Genomic DNA, 19,677 nt, shown 5'->3' with positions numbered 1-19,677 from the left:
TATATGAAATATAGGAACTGATGAATCATTCAGAGTAAATATATTATCATAAGATCACTGACAAAGATGAAATGTGTCTCAAAGTATTAGAAATATGGAACTAGAGATACTCAAGGAAATAATGTAAAAATCAGACAAAGTTATAAAGAGAAAAAAAGATACCTTTAGTGTTCTGATCAGACAAGTTGCTAAAAAAAGTATGTACATAGTTTCTCATAATGATTAACTCAACATGCATGGACACATATTTGTCAGGTAAGAGCACCTAGAATGCAATCTTTTACCAACTAAATATTATGACACAAGTCAATGCTTAATAGCATGTATTGTTTTTGTCTATTTATAAGAACGTTTTTCAATGGTCTTTTGACTAATGGATGCCATTGTGCAGATAACATTAAGGGAAAAGATCCCATTTAAACAACTCCCTCTACTATTTCTTCACATGTTTTTAAAGCTGAATATAGCCAATAAACTGTCTTTTATAGAAAATCATGTTAACATGCTATTGAGATTCACACAATAACAACTGAAATGAAAGAACACCAAAATAAGGTGACTAGTTAATAGAAATGTCAGAAAGAAAGGTTCAAAACTCCAAAGCTGACCATCACACTAGTACAAACAAGAGGGAATAAAATGAATGTGCTTGGAGTCATTTAGTATTATGAAGAATGTGAAACCATCTCATCAAACACAATGCTATTTAATTATCAGAACAGTAAGACATTTCCCCCCAAGACACTGAATTAAATATGCCTCTACCAAATAAAGCTTGTCGTATCATTTTTAGCTCTTATAATTTTTTCCTAATCTCTTTCATACATTTTACCCTTGAATTTTCTCCCTTCTTCAAAATCCCTGCTACATAACCGCTAATTAAAATAAACACAGGTAAATCAAGGTAGATTTCTTCAAAAGGAGAGGAGCTGTTCAAAGGAGGACCCATGGTAGAGAATCAAATGAATAGAAGTTTAAAGTCTGAAGCCTTCAAATTAAAATCAGCCCCTTGAAATGTATCAATCTATACTTCCAAAATGACTTACACTGTGAATTGTGCTACTTAGTGCTCCCTTGTCGGTTGTATTAATAAACTCAAACACAATTTTTTAAGTAAGTTAGTAAAGTTTATAAAATAAGCCTCTTCTACATTAGCACAGTAACTACTCAAATGTGGACACATATTGTGCCTAGACATTAAATTGATAAAAGGTATACCACAGGTGGTACTATCATTAGAGAAAGAGTAGATTCAATGATTATATTTTGTTCTTTATCTTATAGACTTGTTTGAATATGGCTGTCTTGTTTTCTTTAAAGTTAATTGGAGTTATGCATGTCTTCTATAGCATACTGAGATGGCTACATCATTGATGAAATCTCATTGTGATTTCAGTTTTAGGATCAGCCAAGTTTTCATAATATCGTATGTATTAGGGAGAGATTGACAGAAAAAGCACATATTAATGTAACCTAAATTCATAAGTATGACAACAGTAATACCTACATAATATTTAAACATTCATACTTAGTTATGCATAGTTTTTACATAGATATAGTAAAGCTCAAATAAATTATATATATAGAAAACAAATCATATTATCACTTCTCATTCTTTCAAAATATTTATTATCTAATTTGTGATCAGTTAATGCTAGACACTGGAATTAAAAAGTGTGAAAACATAGGAAATTCTTAAGTGTATTAACTTCCTGCAGCTGCCATAAAAAATTACTACAAACTAGGTGGCTTAAAACAGAAATGAAGGCTGGAATTCCAAAATCAAGGTATTGGCAGGGCTGCGCTACTTCTGGAAGCTCTTGGAAAGAATACTTCCTTGACTCTTCGAAATTCCGGTGACTGTTAGCATTCCTTGGCTTCCTTGGCTTATGTCCACATCACTCCAATCTCTGCCTCCGTCTTCACACTGCATCTCCCTCTTCTGTCTGTGTAGTCTTCCCTTCTGTCCATCAAATATCCCCTGTATATCTCTAATTGATTTAAGCCCACCCAGGATAATCCAAAATGATCTCTGCATTTCAAGATCCTTAAATTAATTACATCTGCAAAGAACTTTTTTCCAAATAAGGTAACATTCACAAGTTCAAGGTATTAGTACATGAACATATATTTGAAAGAGGAACATCATTCAACTTATTACAGAGTTTTAAGGAACTAACTGATTAATGGTGAATGAATTATCTAAGCAGAGAGTTAATAACAGACAAATAAATTCCATTAAAAGGGCCAAAAAAGACAGCTTTTGTAGGAAACACTTAGGTAAGGTAACAAAACCAAGCATGGAAGATCAGGGAAAATTTCACAGAGAGAAGTAGAATGGCAGCTGAAATTATCTAGGCAAAACTGAAGGCTTAATACAGGCAAGTAAATTCCTGGAGGAGAAAAAACATGAAATTCTCAGAAACCTAAAAATGGTCAAAGTGGTTAGAATTTAGGAAGTTTGGCAGTGAAGTAGTAAGCAGTTGAGCTCAAAAACTGAAAAACACACAAATACATGGACTCTAAATAACATGTTACTAAACGATGCATGTGTTAACAATGAGATCAAGGAAGAAAACAAAAGATACCTTGCAACAAATGAAAATGAACACACAGTGAAAGCAGTACTAGGAGGGAAATTCATAGCTTTACAGGCCTACTCAACAAACAACAAAAATCAAATAAACAATCTAACTTTATACTTAAAGGAACTAAAAAAAGAACAACAAACAAAGCCCAAGGCGAGTAGAAGAAAGAAAAAATGTCAGAGCAGAAATAAAAATAGAGTTTAAAAAATATATAAAAGATCAATGAAACCAAGAGTTGATTCTTTGAAAAAATAAGCAGGATTGACAAACCTTTAACCAGACTCATCAATAAATAAAAATAAATAAATTTCAGAAATGAAAAAAAAGAAGTAACAACTGATGCCAAAGAAATACAAAGGACTGTAAGAAAATGTTATGAGCAACAATATGCTAACAAATTGGACAATCTGGATAAATTCCTAAAAACATGCAATCTTCCAAAACTGAATCAGGAAGAATCAGAAAATCTGAACAGTCTGATTAAAACTAATGAAATCGAAGCAGTAATCAAAAAACTCCCAACAAACAAAAGTCCCAAACTGGATGAAATCACAGGTGACTTTTATCAAACATTCAAAGAACTAACACCTATCCTTCCCAAACTATTCCAAAAAGTTTAAGAGGAATAAAGACTCCCAAGCTAATTTTAGGAGGCCAGCAGTATCCTATTTCCAGAACCAGATAAAGATATTACAAAGAAGCTCAGCTGCAGTGTTGCTCAGTGGTTGAGCGTCAACCTATGATTCAGGAAGTCAAAGTTCCATTCCTGGTCAAGGCACATGCCTGGGTTGTGGGCTCGATCCCCAGTGTGGGGTGTGTAGGAGGCAGCTGATCAAATGATTCTCTCTCATCGTTGATGTATCTATCTCACTCTCACTCTCCTTCTTCTCTGAAATCAATAAAAATCTATTTTTAAAAAAATATGTACTACAAAGAAATAAAATTATAGGTAAATATCCCTGACTAATATACATGCTAAAATCATGAACAAAATATTATCAAACCAGATCCAGCAATACATTAAAAAGATGATACACCATGACTAAGTTGAATTTATTCTGGGATGCAAAGTGGGTACAATATCCACAAATCATGTGATGCACCTCATAAATAAAATGAAGGATAAAAACCACATGATCATATCAATGGATGCACAAAAAGCATTTGATAAAACCCAGCACCCATTCATGATATAAACTCAGCAAATTGGGAACAGAGGGAACATACCTCAACATAATAAAGGCCATATATGACAAACCACAGCTACTATCATACTCAATGGGCAAAAACTACAAGTGCTTCCCTTAAGATCAGGAAAAATATATGGATCTCCACTTTCACCACTCTTATACAACATGGTACTAGAAGTCCTAGCAACAGAAATCAGAGAAGAAGAAATAAAAGGCATCCAAAATGGAAAGAAAGAATAAAACTGTCATTATTTATAGATGTCTTGATACTGTTTATAGAGAAACCTAAAGATGCTACCAAAATACTACTAGAATAAATAAATTCAATAAAATAGCAGGATACAAAATAAATACTCAGAAATCAATTGCATTTTTATACACCAATAATGAACATCAGAAAGGGAAACTAAATAATTTTATTTACAATTGCATCAAAAAAAATAATAATAAGCATAGCCCATGGACACAGGTGAAGGCCTGGGGAGGGAAGCAGGGGCAGGTTAGAAGAGGTCAATGGGGGGAAAAAGGGGACACATGTAATACTTTCAACAATAAAGATTTAAAATTTGTTTTAAATTTTTAAAAATAATAAAATATATAAGAATTAATTTAACCAAGTATATAAAAGACCTATACTTGGAAAATTCTAAGACACAGAAGAAAGGAACTTACGAAGAAGCAAATAAGTGGAAGCATATGCTGTGATTCATGGATTGGGATAATTAACATAATTAACATATCCATAGAACCCAAAGCAATCTATAGATTCAACACAATTCCTATCAAGATACTGGTGGCATTTTTCACATAACTAAAACAAATATTCCAAAATGTACATGGCACCACAAAACAGCCCAAATAGCCACAATAAGCTTGAGAAAGAAGAACAAAGTTAGAGGAATAACACTACTTGATATCAAATTATACTACAATGCCATAGCAATCAAAACAGCATGGTACTGACATAAAAACAGACATATAGGTCAATGGAACAGAATATAGAGCCCAGAAATAAACCCATGTCTTTATGGTCAATTAATATTTGACAAGTAGGCAAGAACATGCAATGGGGAAAAAATAGTCTAATCAATAAATGGTGTTGGGAAAGTTGGACAGATATGTGCAAAAAATAAAATAAAATTAGACCACCTTCTTACATCATGCACAAGAATAAACTCAAAATGGATTCAAGACTTATATTTTAGACTCAAAGCCATAAAAATCCTGGAAGAAAAGATAGGCAGTAAAATCTCAGACATTTCTCATAGCAATATATTGTTTCTGATATATCTCTTTGGGCAAGGAAAATTCAGGGGGAAAACAACACAAATGGGACTACATTAAAATAAAAAGCTTATGCACAGTGAAAGAAACCATCAACAAATGAAAAGACAACCCACTGAATGGGAGAACATATTTACCAATGATACAACTGATAAGGGTTTAATATCCAAAATTTATAAAGAACTTATAAAACTCAAACCCCCCAAAATAAACAATCCAATTAAAAAATGTGCAAAGGACCTGAAAAAACACTTCTCCAAAGAGGATATACAGATGGCAGATTCACATATGAAAAGATGCTAAGTGTTACTAATCATTAGAGAAATGCAAATTAAAAGCACAATGAAATATCACTTCACACCTGTCAGAGTGGTTATCATCAATAAATCAACAAACAAATGTTGACATGGAAAAAAGGGAACCTTGTGCACTGATGGTGGGGATGTAGATTGATGCAGTTATTGTGTAAAAAAAATTAAAAATGGAACTGCCTTATGACCCAGTGATTCCACTTCTGGGAACTTATCTGAAGCAACCTGAAACACTAATTTGAAGGAATATATGCACCCCTATGTTCACTGCAGCATTATTCACAAGAGATAAAATTTGGAAGCAGCCCAAGTGCCCACCAATAGATGAGTGATTAAATAGCTGTGGTACATTTCCAGAGTGAAATATTATTCGACTGTGAAAAAGAAAACCTTACCTTTTGAGACAGCATCGATGGACCTGAAGGGTATCACACTAAGTAAAAATGACCCAGTCAGAGAAAGACAAATACCATATGATTTCACTTACATATTGAATCTAATGAACAAAATAAGTTTTAAAAATATAAACAGACACAAAGAACAGAATAACAGCTGTCAGAGGGGAAGGGTTTGGGGGGCTGGGTAAAAATGGTGAAGGGATTAAGCAAAAAAGAAAAAACAACAACTCATAGACACAGACAACAGTATGGTGATTACCAGAGGGGAAAGAAGGTGTAGGGAGGTAAAAGAGGGAAGAGGGGGCATAAATGGTGATGGAAGGAGACTTGAATTGAGGTGGTGAACACACAATACAATATATAAATAATGTATTATAGCATTGTACATCTGAAACCTATATGATTTTATTAACCAACTAGAGGCCCCGTGCACAAATCCGTGCACAGGTGGGGTCCCTCGAGGTGGCCTGCAGGGATCAGGCCGAAACCCACAGTCCAACGCTGCCTGCAGCTCCTACCTGCCACTCCCATTCATCCTGGCTCCACTGTGCCTGCTGTGGGCTCACGCCCAATCAGTCCCAATCCTAGCACCCTCCTGAGGGGAGTGGCCTGTGGGATTGGGCCAAAAGCAGCTCTCCAACATCCCCCAAGGGGTCCCAGATTGTAAGAGGGCGCAGGCCAGGCTGAGGGACTCCAGTGGTGCATGATTGGAGTCACAGGAGGGCTCCAGGTCCTGTCTGGCCCTGTCTTGCCCAGTCTCGATCGGCCAGACCCCTGCAAAAAGCTAACCTACCGGTCAAAGTGCCTGCCCCCTAGTGGTCAGTGCACGTCATAGCAACTGGTCAACCAGTCAACTGTCTGCCCCCTGGTGGTAAGTGCACGTCATAGCGACTGGTCAACCAGTCAACTGTCTGCCCCCTGGTGGGCAGTGCACATCATAGTGAGCAGTTGAGTGGCCTTAGCATATCGTTAGCATATTACACTTTGATTGGTTGAAGAGTAGACCAGTCACCAGATGACCGGACACTTAGCATATTGGGTTTTTATTATATAAGATGTTATCCCAATAAATTAAACAAAAATTTTAAAAGTCTCTAAAGAAAAAATAAAAGAAGAGCTTAATATGGTAAAGCTGTATTAAAGAACTTGAACTTCAATATAAATATGTGGGAGGCCAATGAATAGATTTAGGAAGGGCAGTGGGCTGTACATACAATGAATCATTCTGAATAATCAACTCTGGCTGCTATGAGGTGGAGGAAAGAAGGCGGCTGGAGGCAGGAGTACCAAGATGAGGGTCTCCTACACTCATCTATTGAAGTGTTTACGTTGGTCCCAACTAGGCCAGAGTCAAGGCAGATAAAAGAGATGAATTCAAGAGAGATGTCTCAGGGAGAATTGCTACTGCTTAGCAATCAAGTAAATTTGAGAGTAAAGATAATGAAAGTCCAATTATAATGAACACTGGAATGGATGACAATGAACTTCGTTAAGATGAGAGACACAAAAGGAGGACAGGTGTAGAGCATGGAAGAGAAAAATAAATTTCACCTTAATATTTAAAGTTTAAAATACGTGTCTCTAGCTTTCAGACTGGTATGTGGACCATAGGCTAAGAGGGAAATTTGGGTTAGACACATTGATTGGCAGTCATCAACTTAAATGTGATAGCTGAAAGGAGGGGCTGGGTGAGATATCCCAAAGCAAAGTACAGAATAAGAAGTAATTCTAAAGACCTCTGAAGAATCTTCCATTTTAAGGAAAAGATAGACTAGAAGTAGGAGTCTATAAAGGTCACTGGCAAGTGTGTTGATGCATGGGTGGTTGTAGGGATGGGCAGTGGGCATAGGAGAATTAAAATAGGAGTTTGCACAGTCTGAATCACTCCAAGTTTACCTATTCAGCCCTCTTTCCTGCTTTTCAAAGTTGTTTTTTTCAAATTTCTCAAGTCTCCCACCCATCACCTCTTAGCCTGAGATGAAAATGATTGCTTCCAGGAAGGTAGAATGCATGGTTAAATTCTGTCAAGTAATATGACTAATGAACCGACAAAGGATTTCTGATGACAATGGTGAAAGCAGTTAAAACAGACTGGATGAGTAGGATTTGGCCTGAGGTGGGTGGAAGTGGAAAGTAAGGAACTGGATGCATCCAGTGTGGTTATTATGATAAGAAGGGAGCCAAGCCAGTCTGGTTCAGTGGTTAAGTGTCAACCTAAGAACCAGGAGGTCATGGTTTGATTCCAGGTCAGGATACATGGCCAGGGTTGTAGGCTCGATTCCCATTAGGGAGTGTGTAGGAGGCAGTTGATCAATGATTATCTCTCATCACTGATGTTTCTATCTCTCCCTCTCCCTTCCTCTCTGAAATCAATTTTTAAAAAGAAAGAGAGAAGGAGAGAGACAGAACAGTGGCTAAAGGGACTTTTTATTTTTGCTTTGCTCCCTTGCTCCCCACACCTCTTCAATAGTGGGAGAAACTTGAGCAAATTTAAATACTGGAATGAAGTATGGATCAGAAAGGAAAAGGCTGACAATGAATAAATGCGAAGAAAAAAATTAATACGTGAAATCCTTAAAAACGAAATAGTTGTGATTCATAGTCTGGATAGAGGTTCCGCATTTATCCTAAAAGTAGGGACATTTTTCCATAGTAACAGGAGGCAAATAGAAAAGTGGGAAATACACGCAGGTGCTTTTTCTGATTTTATGGCATGAGGTCTTGGCTCTCAGTGAAGAGTGAGGCCAGGCTATCTGCTGAGCCTGATAAGAGAGGTGGTGACAAGGGAGATTTGAGGAGAGAAGAGAAGGCTGGAAAATGGAGCTTTGGGAAAGACAGATGAAGAGCTAAGCATAGAATGGGTCTTTACTGGTAGTTTTGGCTTTACTGTGCCAGTTTTTACTTTTAACTTACAAAAAGATTGTTTCCCTTGAGGTGACAAAACTAAGCAATATTTACTTTCTGATTGCATAGTTTAAAATAAGATGGCAGTTCCCAGTATTACAAACAAACAATAGCAACAAAGACTAACAGCAGAAGCCTTGAGCTAAAACGTATTTCTCATATACACATTCCAATAACTGGAAATGCATTTAGGTTCAACAGAACCTTTTTTAAAATGCAAAAGACTCAAGTGTTTAAAATGTTTCAAGCCTTTCATCTATTCAAAGGGACAATAATTGATGAAATCAATTCCTAAGTGAAATGTATCTTTAATTTAAAAAAAATCAAAGGAAAAGAAGGGGGTAAGAACTCTGAGCAGGAAAAGACAGGGAAGAGGAGTTAAAGTGATAAGAGCGGCTTATATTTCTACCCTTTCTTGAATATCATCCACTTGGACTCCCTGATGTGTATCATTCCCTATACATTTCATACAGTATTGGAACTCAACATGTTTGCCTCGAAATGCTGAAGATCTTGCAGAAAATGCAATTTCCTTCAGCTTGTGAAAGAGAAGTTGAAAGTTTCTACAGAAGTTAAGAGGGGGGTCAATCCCATTATATAGTTGTTAATCTGACAGCCTTCTGCTAGGCTATCTAAAAAATTATAAACTTCACTCAGCTAGGGATTGAAAGCATTTTTATCCTCTCTCACTATCTAGTTTTATACAATTTTCCATTCCTCAGTCTTCCCAGTCAGTTTATTTCTTAGAAGCACTAAAAGTGGAAATGAGACAGCCAGCTCTTACTTTGTCAAGTTACTCTCACTTAGCAGCATCATTCTTGATTTTCCCAATACCACCTCACTGTCAGAAGCAGCCAGAACAAAAGTGTTAAAATTCAAGTTACATAAAATATTAAAATATTCGACCCTGAAGACATTTTTAGATAATCTTCTTTGGAAGTTTAGACTGATTTAATGAAATAATTTATGAGATATAGCATATCCCTTGAGGGCAAAAATACACATAGAGAAATCAACACCATGTGGAGAGAACAGCACAAAATATAGGGGGAAAGGTCACCACAGTACATTTGATTGCTGAGTGCGTATGCTGGGAAGAACTGAATTCTCTGTTGAAATCTAGTTGCTTCCAATATGTAGGACTGCAGGAGCCCTTGGTTCAAGTTACAAAAACACCAAAATAAGTACTATATTATTTTCATATGGGCTACTAAGAATTAAAAAAAGTGAAAAGTAAAAGAAATCAAAGGTTCTTGGAACATTTTTTAGAAGCCTGTCAAAATTCAGAAATTTTTATATAACCTCATGATGGGTTTATGAACAAAAGGGTATAGGAACATATTTTACCTGTATGTCCAATTTCAATTATCTAGAAGCCTAACAGATAATGATAGCAACACTTTAAAATTTCTTTCTATGTACCATGATGCTTTTCAAGCATTTTATTCATATTAGCTTATTTAACCACTACATCACTCAATGAAATAGGCATTAATTTTATAATCATTTAGAAATGGTAAATCGGAAGCACAGAGTAGATAAATAACTTGCTGAGGATCACTCAGCAACTAATAGAACTGGAACTAAAAATAGGCAGCCTGGAGCAAACAGAGGGAGAACCAAGATGGCAAAGCGCAGGTACTTGCAGCAAAATTACAACTAAGCCCAGGATGATTCCTGTTGTGAGGGATTTGTGGTGGGAGGGGGTGTGTGCAGGAGCCAGCCAATCAATGATTCTCTCTCATCATTGGTATTTCTATCTCTCTCTCCCTTCCTCTCTGAAATCAAGAAATATATATATATTTTAAATGCTTGCTTAGTTCTCAAATATTTGCTTGCAATTCATGTAGAGAAAAAATGCCTACATGTGATTCATGGGCTTTATTTGTTACGGGACATGAAGATAGTCCCTACATAGAAATATGGCTGTCTTTTTGATAAAAAAGAATTATATTGAAAACTTCAACTTTTGAATAACTTTGAATATATCAAAAATCATTTTTTGCAATAAGTGATGATATGAAAATTAAAATTGACAACTTGTCAAGTATTAGACCTAAAATTATAAACAAAGCCCTTTTATTTTCTAGACCTTATTTATTTGTTTATTCAACAATCTTCCCTTCCAGACCGAACACATCTGTGGCAATCCTCTATAATACCCACCGCTCTGCTATGCTCTCTTGACATTGCCTTGCAAAGACAGCCATTGATTAAACAAACCCTAACTGCCTTCCTAAAGGCAATTATTGCTTATACATGCACATACTATATATAACAATGATCTATATCCGTTGACCTTATATGCTGTTCACAGTACTATATATGTTGTCCTCACTATAACACTACAGGAAAGTATTATCATCTCCATTTGACTTAAGAAAAAACCAGATCTGGGGAAGATCAATGACATGCTCAAGAAATTACACAGAGGGCTAAATGCTGGACACAGAATTTGAACCCCGATCATTTGATTCCAGAGCCTACACACTTACATACTAAAAGAGAATAAGGCAGCACAGAAATTCTGAAATTTCTCCTCAGTTCAATTGAATTATCTCACTGGGGAGACATGCCAAAAGTAAGGAAAAAGGAAAGCCCAACTCATTCAAACTTGGGTGGCAGCCCTGACCCACTGGGTCATTTTTAATATAATATAAATGTTCAAAATGATTGATAATAAAATGCACTGTCTCTGGCTTTCTAGACTTCAAGTACTGAAATAGCATGGCGTGAGTATTTGAGAACTTGAACTAAATTCAAAATTAGCCTTCTCAGCCCTCCCTGAGACACCACCACTCCTTTGTAACAAAGAACTGATAGGCACCTGCTGGTAGTCTATGGCAACCACCACTGTATTGATTATATTACCAGATAACAATGGCTTACCCTATGTATAAACTGTGCAACTCTAACAGGCTAAATCATTATTGTAATTCTCACACTTGCTAAATAGATATAAGTGCTCCTAGAGATGCATTTTCCCAGAATTATATTAATAACATTTAAGTGATGCTTCAAACTCAATTGACTAATAGTTTGGTTTTTTTGTGTGTGAATTCAACACAATGAAATAAGCAAGAAGTTACAAAAGTAAAAAAAAAACTGTAGGAAATGAAACAGTTGGGTGTGTTTATTTTTTCTTTATAAGTGAGACCACGTGTGTAGATGTATGTATATGTGTGTATTGCTAAATTAATATGTGAAATGAGTACATTTAATTTGAGAGTACTGCTCATCCAGTCCACCTTGTGTTTTTTTCCCTCACCATACTGGAAGTAGAAAAGTTGGAGAAAACAGTTTTTTACCTATTACTCCAAATATACCTTTATTTTTCACCCTCCTTCTGGCCACCTCATTGGAGTTTGGTAGGAACAGACACCAGCATATAAGTGAGAGATAGTGGGGGTAAGCATGTCTTCACTATTTATGTATGCCTTGAGTCTTCTGTCCAAGCATTAAATAAACCCAGTATGTACTGTGCTTGTCTAAATACATATTCTCAGTGGCACAATTTTTTTTTGTTTGTTCTGTTTTTGTTGTTCACCCAAGCATTACAACTACATTTTGAGATAATTGAGGAATTGTTAAATATTGGTGTGACAGATGGAGGTCATAAAGAGAGCAAGTATCTAGTGTGTGTCTTTATCTTTACTGTCATCTTCAGAACCTCCTATTTCTTTGCACATTTGCACCTTTGTTTCCATAATGGTATTTTTGTAAACATATATGTAAATATGAAGGAGATAGAAGAACAACATGGTCATGTCAGATGGTTTTAAGATTCTAAAGTATCCAGGACTTACCTCTTCATCCTAAGCAAGTCAAGCAAATGAGAAACGAGCATGACTGCTGGACAGAACTTATCCACACCTGAAACTGTATGCTAGCACATTGCATAATGCCTTGTCTTTATTTTAATTACTAAAGCAATTCTTTTTTAAAATATATTTTATTGACTTCAGAGAGGAAGGAAGAGGGAGAGAGAGATAAAAACATCAATGATGAGAGAGAATCATTGACCGGCTGCCTCCAGCATGCCCCACACTAGGGATCCAGCCTACAACTTGGGTATGTGCCCTGACCAGGAATTGAACTGTGACTTCCTGGTTCATAGGTTGATGCTCAACCATTGAGTCATGCTGGCTGGGCTCTAAGGCAATTCTTGATAACTCTCATCTTTATAAAAGTTCTACATGGGGAGACACAGTTGAAAATTTCTCTAAAGGCTCTCATGGCTACCTCTAACAAAACAAAGTTACCAAACAAAACTCATTTCTCTTCTCTAACCACTTAAATGGTCCAAACTTTCTCATCCTTTACCCTACATATCCCACCCCTGATTTGATTTCTTTTATAGAAAAAAAACAAACAAAAACACATGGGAGGTTAAATGATCCAGCACAGCAATGAGCGGGGGGAGGGGGGGGGAACTATCTCATTATTTACCAGATTGTGTACAGAAGACTGTTTCATACTGTCTCCCATGGGGCAAAGTAATGAACTAGTCATGTTTCGATCTACTAGGTCACAGCAAATAATTAAGACACTTGTTACAGTCATCTGTGTGGTGTGATCCTGTAACAAGTCAGAATGGATTTTCTATAAATTCAAGAAAAGGTCCTTACAACCCTAATTTTAAAATCTACATCTTAGCTAATTAAAAACAGTCCCAAATTAATTCATTATTTCACATCTAGTGTGTTGAGAATGTACCACCTGATTTCAAGAGGAGAGAAATATCTTAATTTTTTCCTTCTGTTCTTAGTTCTTCCAATGTTTAAGGTGTTTACTGAAAAAGAAATATAGACACGCTCTAACCCCCCTCCCCCCACCCCTCCCCCACCCTGCCAAAGTGTGGAGTTAACATTAGAAGAGTTGGAAAAGATGCTGAGGGATCTCTGAGGATATATATATAGCTTAAGTTTCACAGCTACCAAGTATAGCTTACGTGTGGATCTGACTAAAAATATCTTACCTCAAAATATTTTCCATATCCAAGGTGTGATCTCACAACTTTATGTACCTTCTTATGAGGCAAGGATGATTAGCCCTATTTCATAAATAGCAATTTTTAAGTACAAAGAAGGTTATACAATTTTAAAGTGACTTTAGTGTCTAGTTTTTGTTTGGTTGGTTGGTTTTTAATGTGGTAAAATATCCAGGCCAAACATGCTCCTAAAATCATTCTGAACAATTCTGAAAATGTCTGATTTAAAATTCTGAGATTTTCATCCTAGTTTTTATTTGCAAAAAATCTCTTCATATTCTGATTACTTTTTAATTATTTCTATAACTCATACTGTGCAACTTAGTTACTAAACTATTTTACAGCTTTTTTAATCAATCATTTCAAGAAAATAAAGTGTTTTGGAGTCATTTTTATTTACTTATATTTTCATAAATGATTAGGAAAAGGTATGTAATAATTCTGAATGAAGTAGGTTTGCTCTGAAATAGTGCTTTGTTCTAATTATCATCCTAATGTAGCTTAATGAAGATCTAAATATATCATTTTAATTGCAGCTAAAACCAAAGAGGAGTAACTATTCAAATTATTTTAAATGAAATTAGGAATTATTATACAATAATCATACAGTAATCATCCTTCGCTAAATACCACATTCATTACCAATAAATACTTTTGTAATATATATGTATGGCAAAAAAGTGGCAAAATTAACTCAACTGAAAATAACAATGATAATTATGATTGATAACTTAATTAAATAACATCTAAACAAGAACTATAAAATATTTTTAAATTTTTATAAAACCTTACAAATTGCAAAAGCTTAATATATAGCTCAGCCTGATTCCAATTTTGCAGACTCAAATAATAAAATAAACCTTTTATTATTGCATGACTAAAACTATTTCTCAATTCTCTTTGTATAAAAGGAAAAAAAAACCTTTTGGATAAATAATTAGAGAATTTTTAGATCATATTTTTTATTTTCTGTAAAACAGATGGGATAAATGTTTAAAACTTATGGGACCTATAAGTATTACTTTTAATGTAAAATGATAATAAATACAAAGAATTGATTTGTAAGCATATAAGAGACTTGAGAAATATGTAAATACTAAACAACCTGGAAATTAACATGCAGTTTGATCAGTGCTTTCTGTTTTTACCTCCGATAAATTAAATTATGTGAATTATTATTTATATAATAAACACTATTTATACTGAATAGTAGATATGCAAACTATTAGTGATATGCTCTGATAAAATACAAATTAAGAGTATTTTAAAAGTACTAGCCATTCTGTGATCTTGAATTTCCACAAATTAAAGTATTTCCCTAAAATCCACTGTAACAATTAAACTACATAAAACAGTGAAAGTTTTCAACTCCTGTGAGCACTGCCATTCCACCCTTAAAACCACAACTGTGGTTTGACAAATAACTGCTGTAAAAACAGACCTCTCATTTGGGCATGTGACTTGTTTTGAATAGCTTCATTACTTATTGCTTTCAATGCCCCAATCAGCACATAATCCTTAACCTCAGCATTTTACAACTTGGTGATAAATATAGTAAAAGATGGCTTTTGGAGAAAATTTTAGCAATCAACCAAGAAAATGTCTTTTTAAAATAAATTGCTAAATTTAATTAACACATTACCCCAATAGTCAAATTATATGCTTCCATTGAAAACCTTTGCATTTAGCTGACTTACTAACATTGAAATATAGATACATTAGCAAAATATTACATCATAATACTAAGCATGTTTAATTCATCATTGCAAGCAACTTTTTATTTTGTCAATTGCATATGTGTGCATAAAATTCAACTTTTACTTATCTGATACTTGTATAATGATGTCAACATATCCTATTTTTCTTTCCAATTATATTCATTAATATAATAAAACCAATAAATGCTTACCTTTTCCTGTTTTAGAATGAATTCTATCATTCAGAAAGTAATTAATTTTACTTTTAAACTTGATTTTGTATCTATAAAAAGTATTAATTTAAAAACCATAATTTAGGCTAACAAATACTAAAGTACATGACTGACATTCATTTTATGACATTTACTACTACCTTTTCTTTATTCTTGGTTCCAAAACTGTTACATAGAGTTAGTAAACTGGAATGTCATAAGATATCTATCTTGTTACTCTACAGCATAGGAACTTTGAGAAACGGTTCCTTCTCTTACCACTTCATCCCTTTTATACCCATTAACTTATTATCTGATATTAAGCATCATTTTACTACAGAAGAACCAGAAACAAGGAAACCATTTTTGAAGATTATGATGAGAAATAAGAGAGTTGATTTGTCATTTTTATATTCTTATTCCATTGGAGATACAAATTTCTTATCAAGGGTCAAAATCAATAGACCCAGTTGATAGGTTGTAAAGATCTCATTAATAAGATTAATTAGTGTTTAATGTTAGCTATACCAGCAAATATTTTAGGTAGTTACTGTTAATTGAATGAGCAAAATTCAAGAAAAAATATTTTTGTTTTAGGTGTTTTATCAATATTGGAATGGAAGTTTTACATAATAGTGTATTAACTACCAATGGTAATAAAATCTCATTTCATACCAAGGGTTGTAGAATAAGTGATCTAAATAGAAAATTTTTTTTAACATCCCAAGTATCCATGTCTTATTTTTATTGCAATTACAGAATACACTTTAAATCAAAGTTCCGTCTCTATAAGAAAGGATGATAGATATCAATAACTAAATGAAAATATGGCAGCATTTTTCCTCAAAATTCCAATAAGCAACTAGTTATCTTTAGAGTTTAGCAACCGGTAATGATTCCTTGTCATAATGAAAAAGCAGATTACTTCCATATATTTCACCAACTAACCACTCACTGTGTAAAAAGAAATTAAACTTTGTTAAGTATAAGAACCAATATTTAGTTGGCATTACTATATATATTTCTGTTGTTCACAAATGGACAACTTTAGCACTTCTATATGTGGAAGGTATGTAGTGTACATGGGTGATGACCCTTGAAATTAAAAATATTAATATTCTGAGTGGATGCACAGGACTAACTGGAAAAGTGTTATATCAATATCATAAAGAAGGCTGCAGTCAATTGTTAAAAGTTTAATTACAGGAACTGTTTCACTTATTAACAAACAAGAAACTCAACAATATTGGGTTTCATCAACATTTTGTGAAGGGTGTTTTGCACTATGGCTCACTAAGAAAGATAGTTATTCTGATCCATGTTAAGTCAACAGCAATGCACATACTAAGTAAATACCATACTACATGGTATTTCCGATTTGAGGGAAAGCTTTTAACAACAAACTGTTATCACCAGACTGTGAAACTGAAGGGACATGCTCGATAACTCTGCCTGTGGATACCCCACGGTACCACCTTCGCAACAGGGGAGAAGAAACAGAGACGTTAAGTTCCCCAAGGGTAAAAAGCTGTTGCTAAGCAAAAATAACAACCCAAAATATAGAAAGCTGTAGTTTGTTTTTTAATCACTATTTCCCTACTTTAATGCTTTAATTTGCCCAATTCAATATACACACCCAAAGCAGAGAAGAGGCAAAGACAAATCTCTGATAAACTTGCACCAAACCTACTCCCACATCCCACAAATAAGCACTTACCTTTCACCCAGATCAAAACAAAGTCAACGTTAAAGACCAACTGTGAAAGATTATCTTTACTTCCTGAGCTCTCTTACCCTCCTTTTCTAGTTCACTTTACATTTCACCATGTCATTGACTATGATCTTAAAACAACTACTTGCTTAAAACCCAAAGTCTCTAGTCTGGTCATGTCAGTTTTGTAAAGACTTGGGAGAAAAATCCACCTGCTTCCTGGCGCGCCCCCACCCCCACCCCCACCCAAGGGTCGCAACAAGCCTTACCAGCTTTCCTGTGATCTTTCTCTGGGTGGCACTTACCTGCTGCTCCCCAGGCTCGGTGGATTTCACCAGGTGCTTATCCTTGTACAGAGACCAGAGACCAATGTTGGGCAGGAATATTAAAGCCACCATGAATAACAAAGTCATCTGCAGAAATCTCTTCTGTTTCCTCTTCATTGCAAATGATAACAGGTAAGGAAAGTTAAAGGAGACGGCTCCCTGACTGCTCCCGGTGTTGGATGCCACAGTCCTTTCCTCTCCCCTGCCAAGCACCAGGAACTGCGGAGAAGCTACAAACTTTTGTTGCGTGCTCAGCACCAATCGGCACGATTCAGAGGGAGTTGGGCATCTGCAGAACAAACGCACAGTTACTTTCCCCCCCCAGAAAACTATGACGAGGGCACTATCTATTGGCTTAGAAGTAAATGACTTGACTGAGGGCATCATTAAGCCTATTGACCTCCATTAATGTAAAGCAATGGAGTAAATATAATGGTTTCATAGACTAATCGTAAGTTATGAAAAGTCAATGGCATGCTAGATACTTAAGAAAACGGGAGTTTTGGTGCGTGTGTGTGTGTGTGTGTGTGTGTCTGTATTTTCCCCACCTTAGTGTGGAGGGCTGGGCTGAGGAGGAGCGAGTAAGTAAAAACTGTGTGGGAGCAAGCGGCTCAGCCCAGCAAGTGTTAGGAAGAGAAGTGTCCGCTTTGGACACTGCAGCATCACCTTCCCCGTCTTCCCGGAACATTGTCTGTTACGTTCTCCTAGGCTAGGGAATAACCCACCTGAACTCAAGTTCAACTCCCTCCGAAGCCAGCGTGCTGGTGGGCGCTCAACGGGGATGGATGCGGGGACGCGTGGGATCCGGGAGAACTCCTGTCCTGTCTGGATGGAGGCGCACCAACTCCTGTCGATGCTCCTCCGCAGGCAGAGGCTGGCGACCTGGGAGCCCGAGGGAAAGGAGGCTACAGATGTCAGCCGCGTCCAGCCAGGAGGCGGAGGCGCCCGCGTTTCCCCTGCGCAGCCCCAGGAATGTGATTCCTTGAAGTAAGCTCTCTGCTCATCAATCTCTTCCTTCCTCCGGTGACGGCGACGCGCTCACGCTCCGCTGTTCATGTTACCATTATTTTCCGGCCACTGAGCGAACCCAGAGAAGCGCCAGGAGCACCGAAAGAGCGCTGTCTTCAGTCTCCCCTGGGGGAAGGGGACGGAGGGTGGCGAAACCCAGTCGGAGCCGGGATTGCAGTGAGTGAGGGCGCCGGGGAGGGGAGCAGACCGTGAAGATGCGCCCAGCTCGCCCCCAGCGCTGCTCCTCGCTCGCAGCCTCCTGCCTTCTGCTGAGAAGGTGCTGATGTCGACCACGACCACGTGTGGGAGCCCTGGAAGGGGGGGTGGGCGCCTGCAGGGGGTGGGCAGTTCCTCCCAGCTCCCAGATCCTATATAAACAAACCTGGGTGGAGGAAAAGGAGGCGGCAAAGGCGCAGCTGGAAGAGGACCTGGAGCTCCCAGCCTCCGCGGACACTCTCTTTCTCTACCAGGCCTTTTCTGGGCAACTTCGGACCGGCGGAGACAGCACCTTCCCCGCTCGGCTCACCTCAAAGGGGCCGGGCCAGAGATTCCGGAGGAATAGTCACCGGCTGCTCGTGGGTTTGCCCTGGATTCCTCCATGGTGCCTGCGAGCCAGGCGAGCCGGGCCAGCCGGGCGCAGCGGCAGGGGGCGGAGGCGAACGGTGGCTGAGCAGGTCCCGCTGAGAGGGGTTCCCCGGGCGGCGCGCCCTGCAGCTCAGGCCAGGTACGTAGTGGGAGAGGAGGAGGAAGAAGATCCCCAACCGAGGCAGGGGTGCGGTTCAGAGTTCTGGGGCAGCAGCTTCTGCGGCGGCACCATGGAGACCAGGGCGGCTGTACTTGTGTCTGCAAACACCAGGGGCCCCGGTTAAGATTTGGCAGTGCCACCGCGCTCCTCCCCGGCTCTGCTCGTCCGCACCCGGCGCTCCTTAATGAACGGGCTACCTGTCCTTCACACTCTTCCCACGATCCTCCCGGAAAATGTGGGGGATCGAGATAAGTCTGCCCAAAGGGACTCCTTAGTCTCCCTAACGTAAAGATGCACCAACGCCCCTGACCGC

At 37.3% G+C, this 19,677-nt stretch overlaps 1 protein-coding gene across 1 annotated transcript in view; it reads right to left on the bottom strand.

The window, feature by feature from the left end:
- Positions 1–17,894, bottom strand: part of GALNTL6 (polypeptide N-acetylgalactosaminyltransferase like 6) — a 915,183-nt gene extending 897,289 nt beyond the window's left edge. The window contains exon 1 of the mRNA XM_023753492.1: positions 17,591–17,894. Coding sequence (XP_023609260.1) covers positions 17,591–17,728 — 138 coding nt within the window. The 5' untranslated portion in view covers positions 17,729–17,894. The remainder of the gene's footprint in view (positions 1–17,590) is intronic.
- Positions 17,895–19,677: the final 1,783 nt, after the last annotated feature.

The sequence above is a fragment of the Myotis lucifugus genome, unplaced genomic scaffold, assembly GCF_000147115.1.
Source record: "Myotis lucifugus unplaced genomic scaffold, Myoluc2.0 scaffold_1, whole genome shotgun sequence".
NCBI classification, from domain to species: Eukaryota; Metazoa; Chordata; class Mammalia; order Chiroptera; family Vespertilionidae; genus Myotis; species Myotis lucifugus.
Note: the sequence above shows the minus strand (reverse complement) of the source record. Positions and strands in the feature narration are given on the sequence as shown.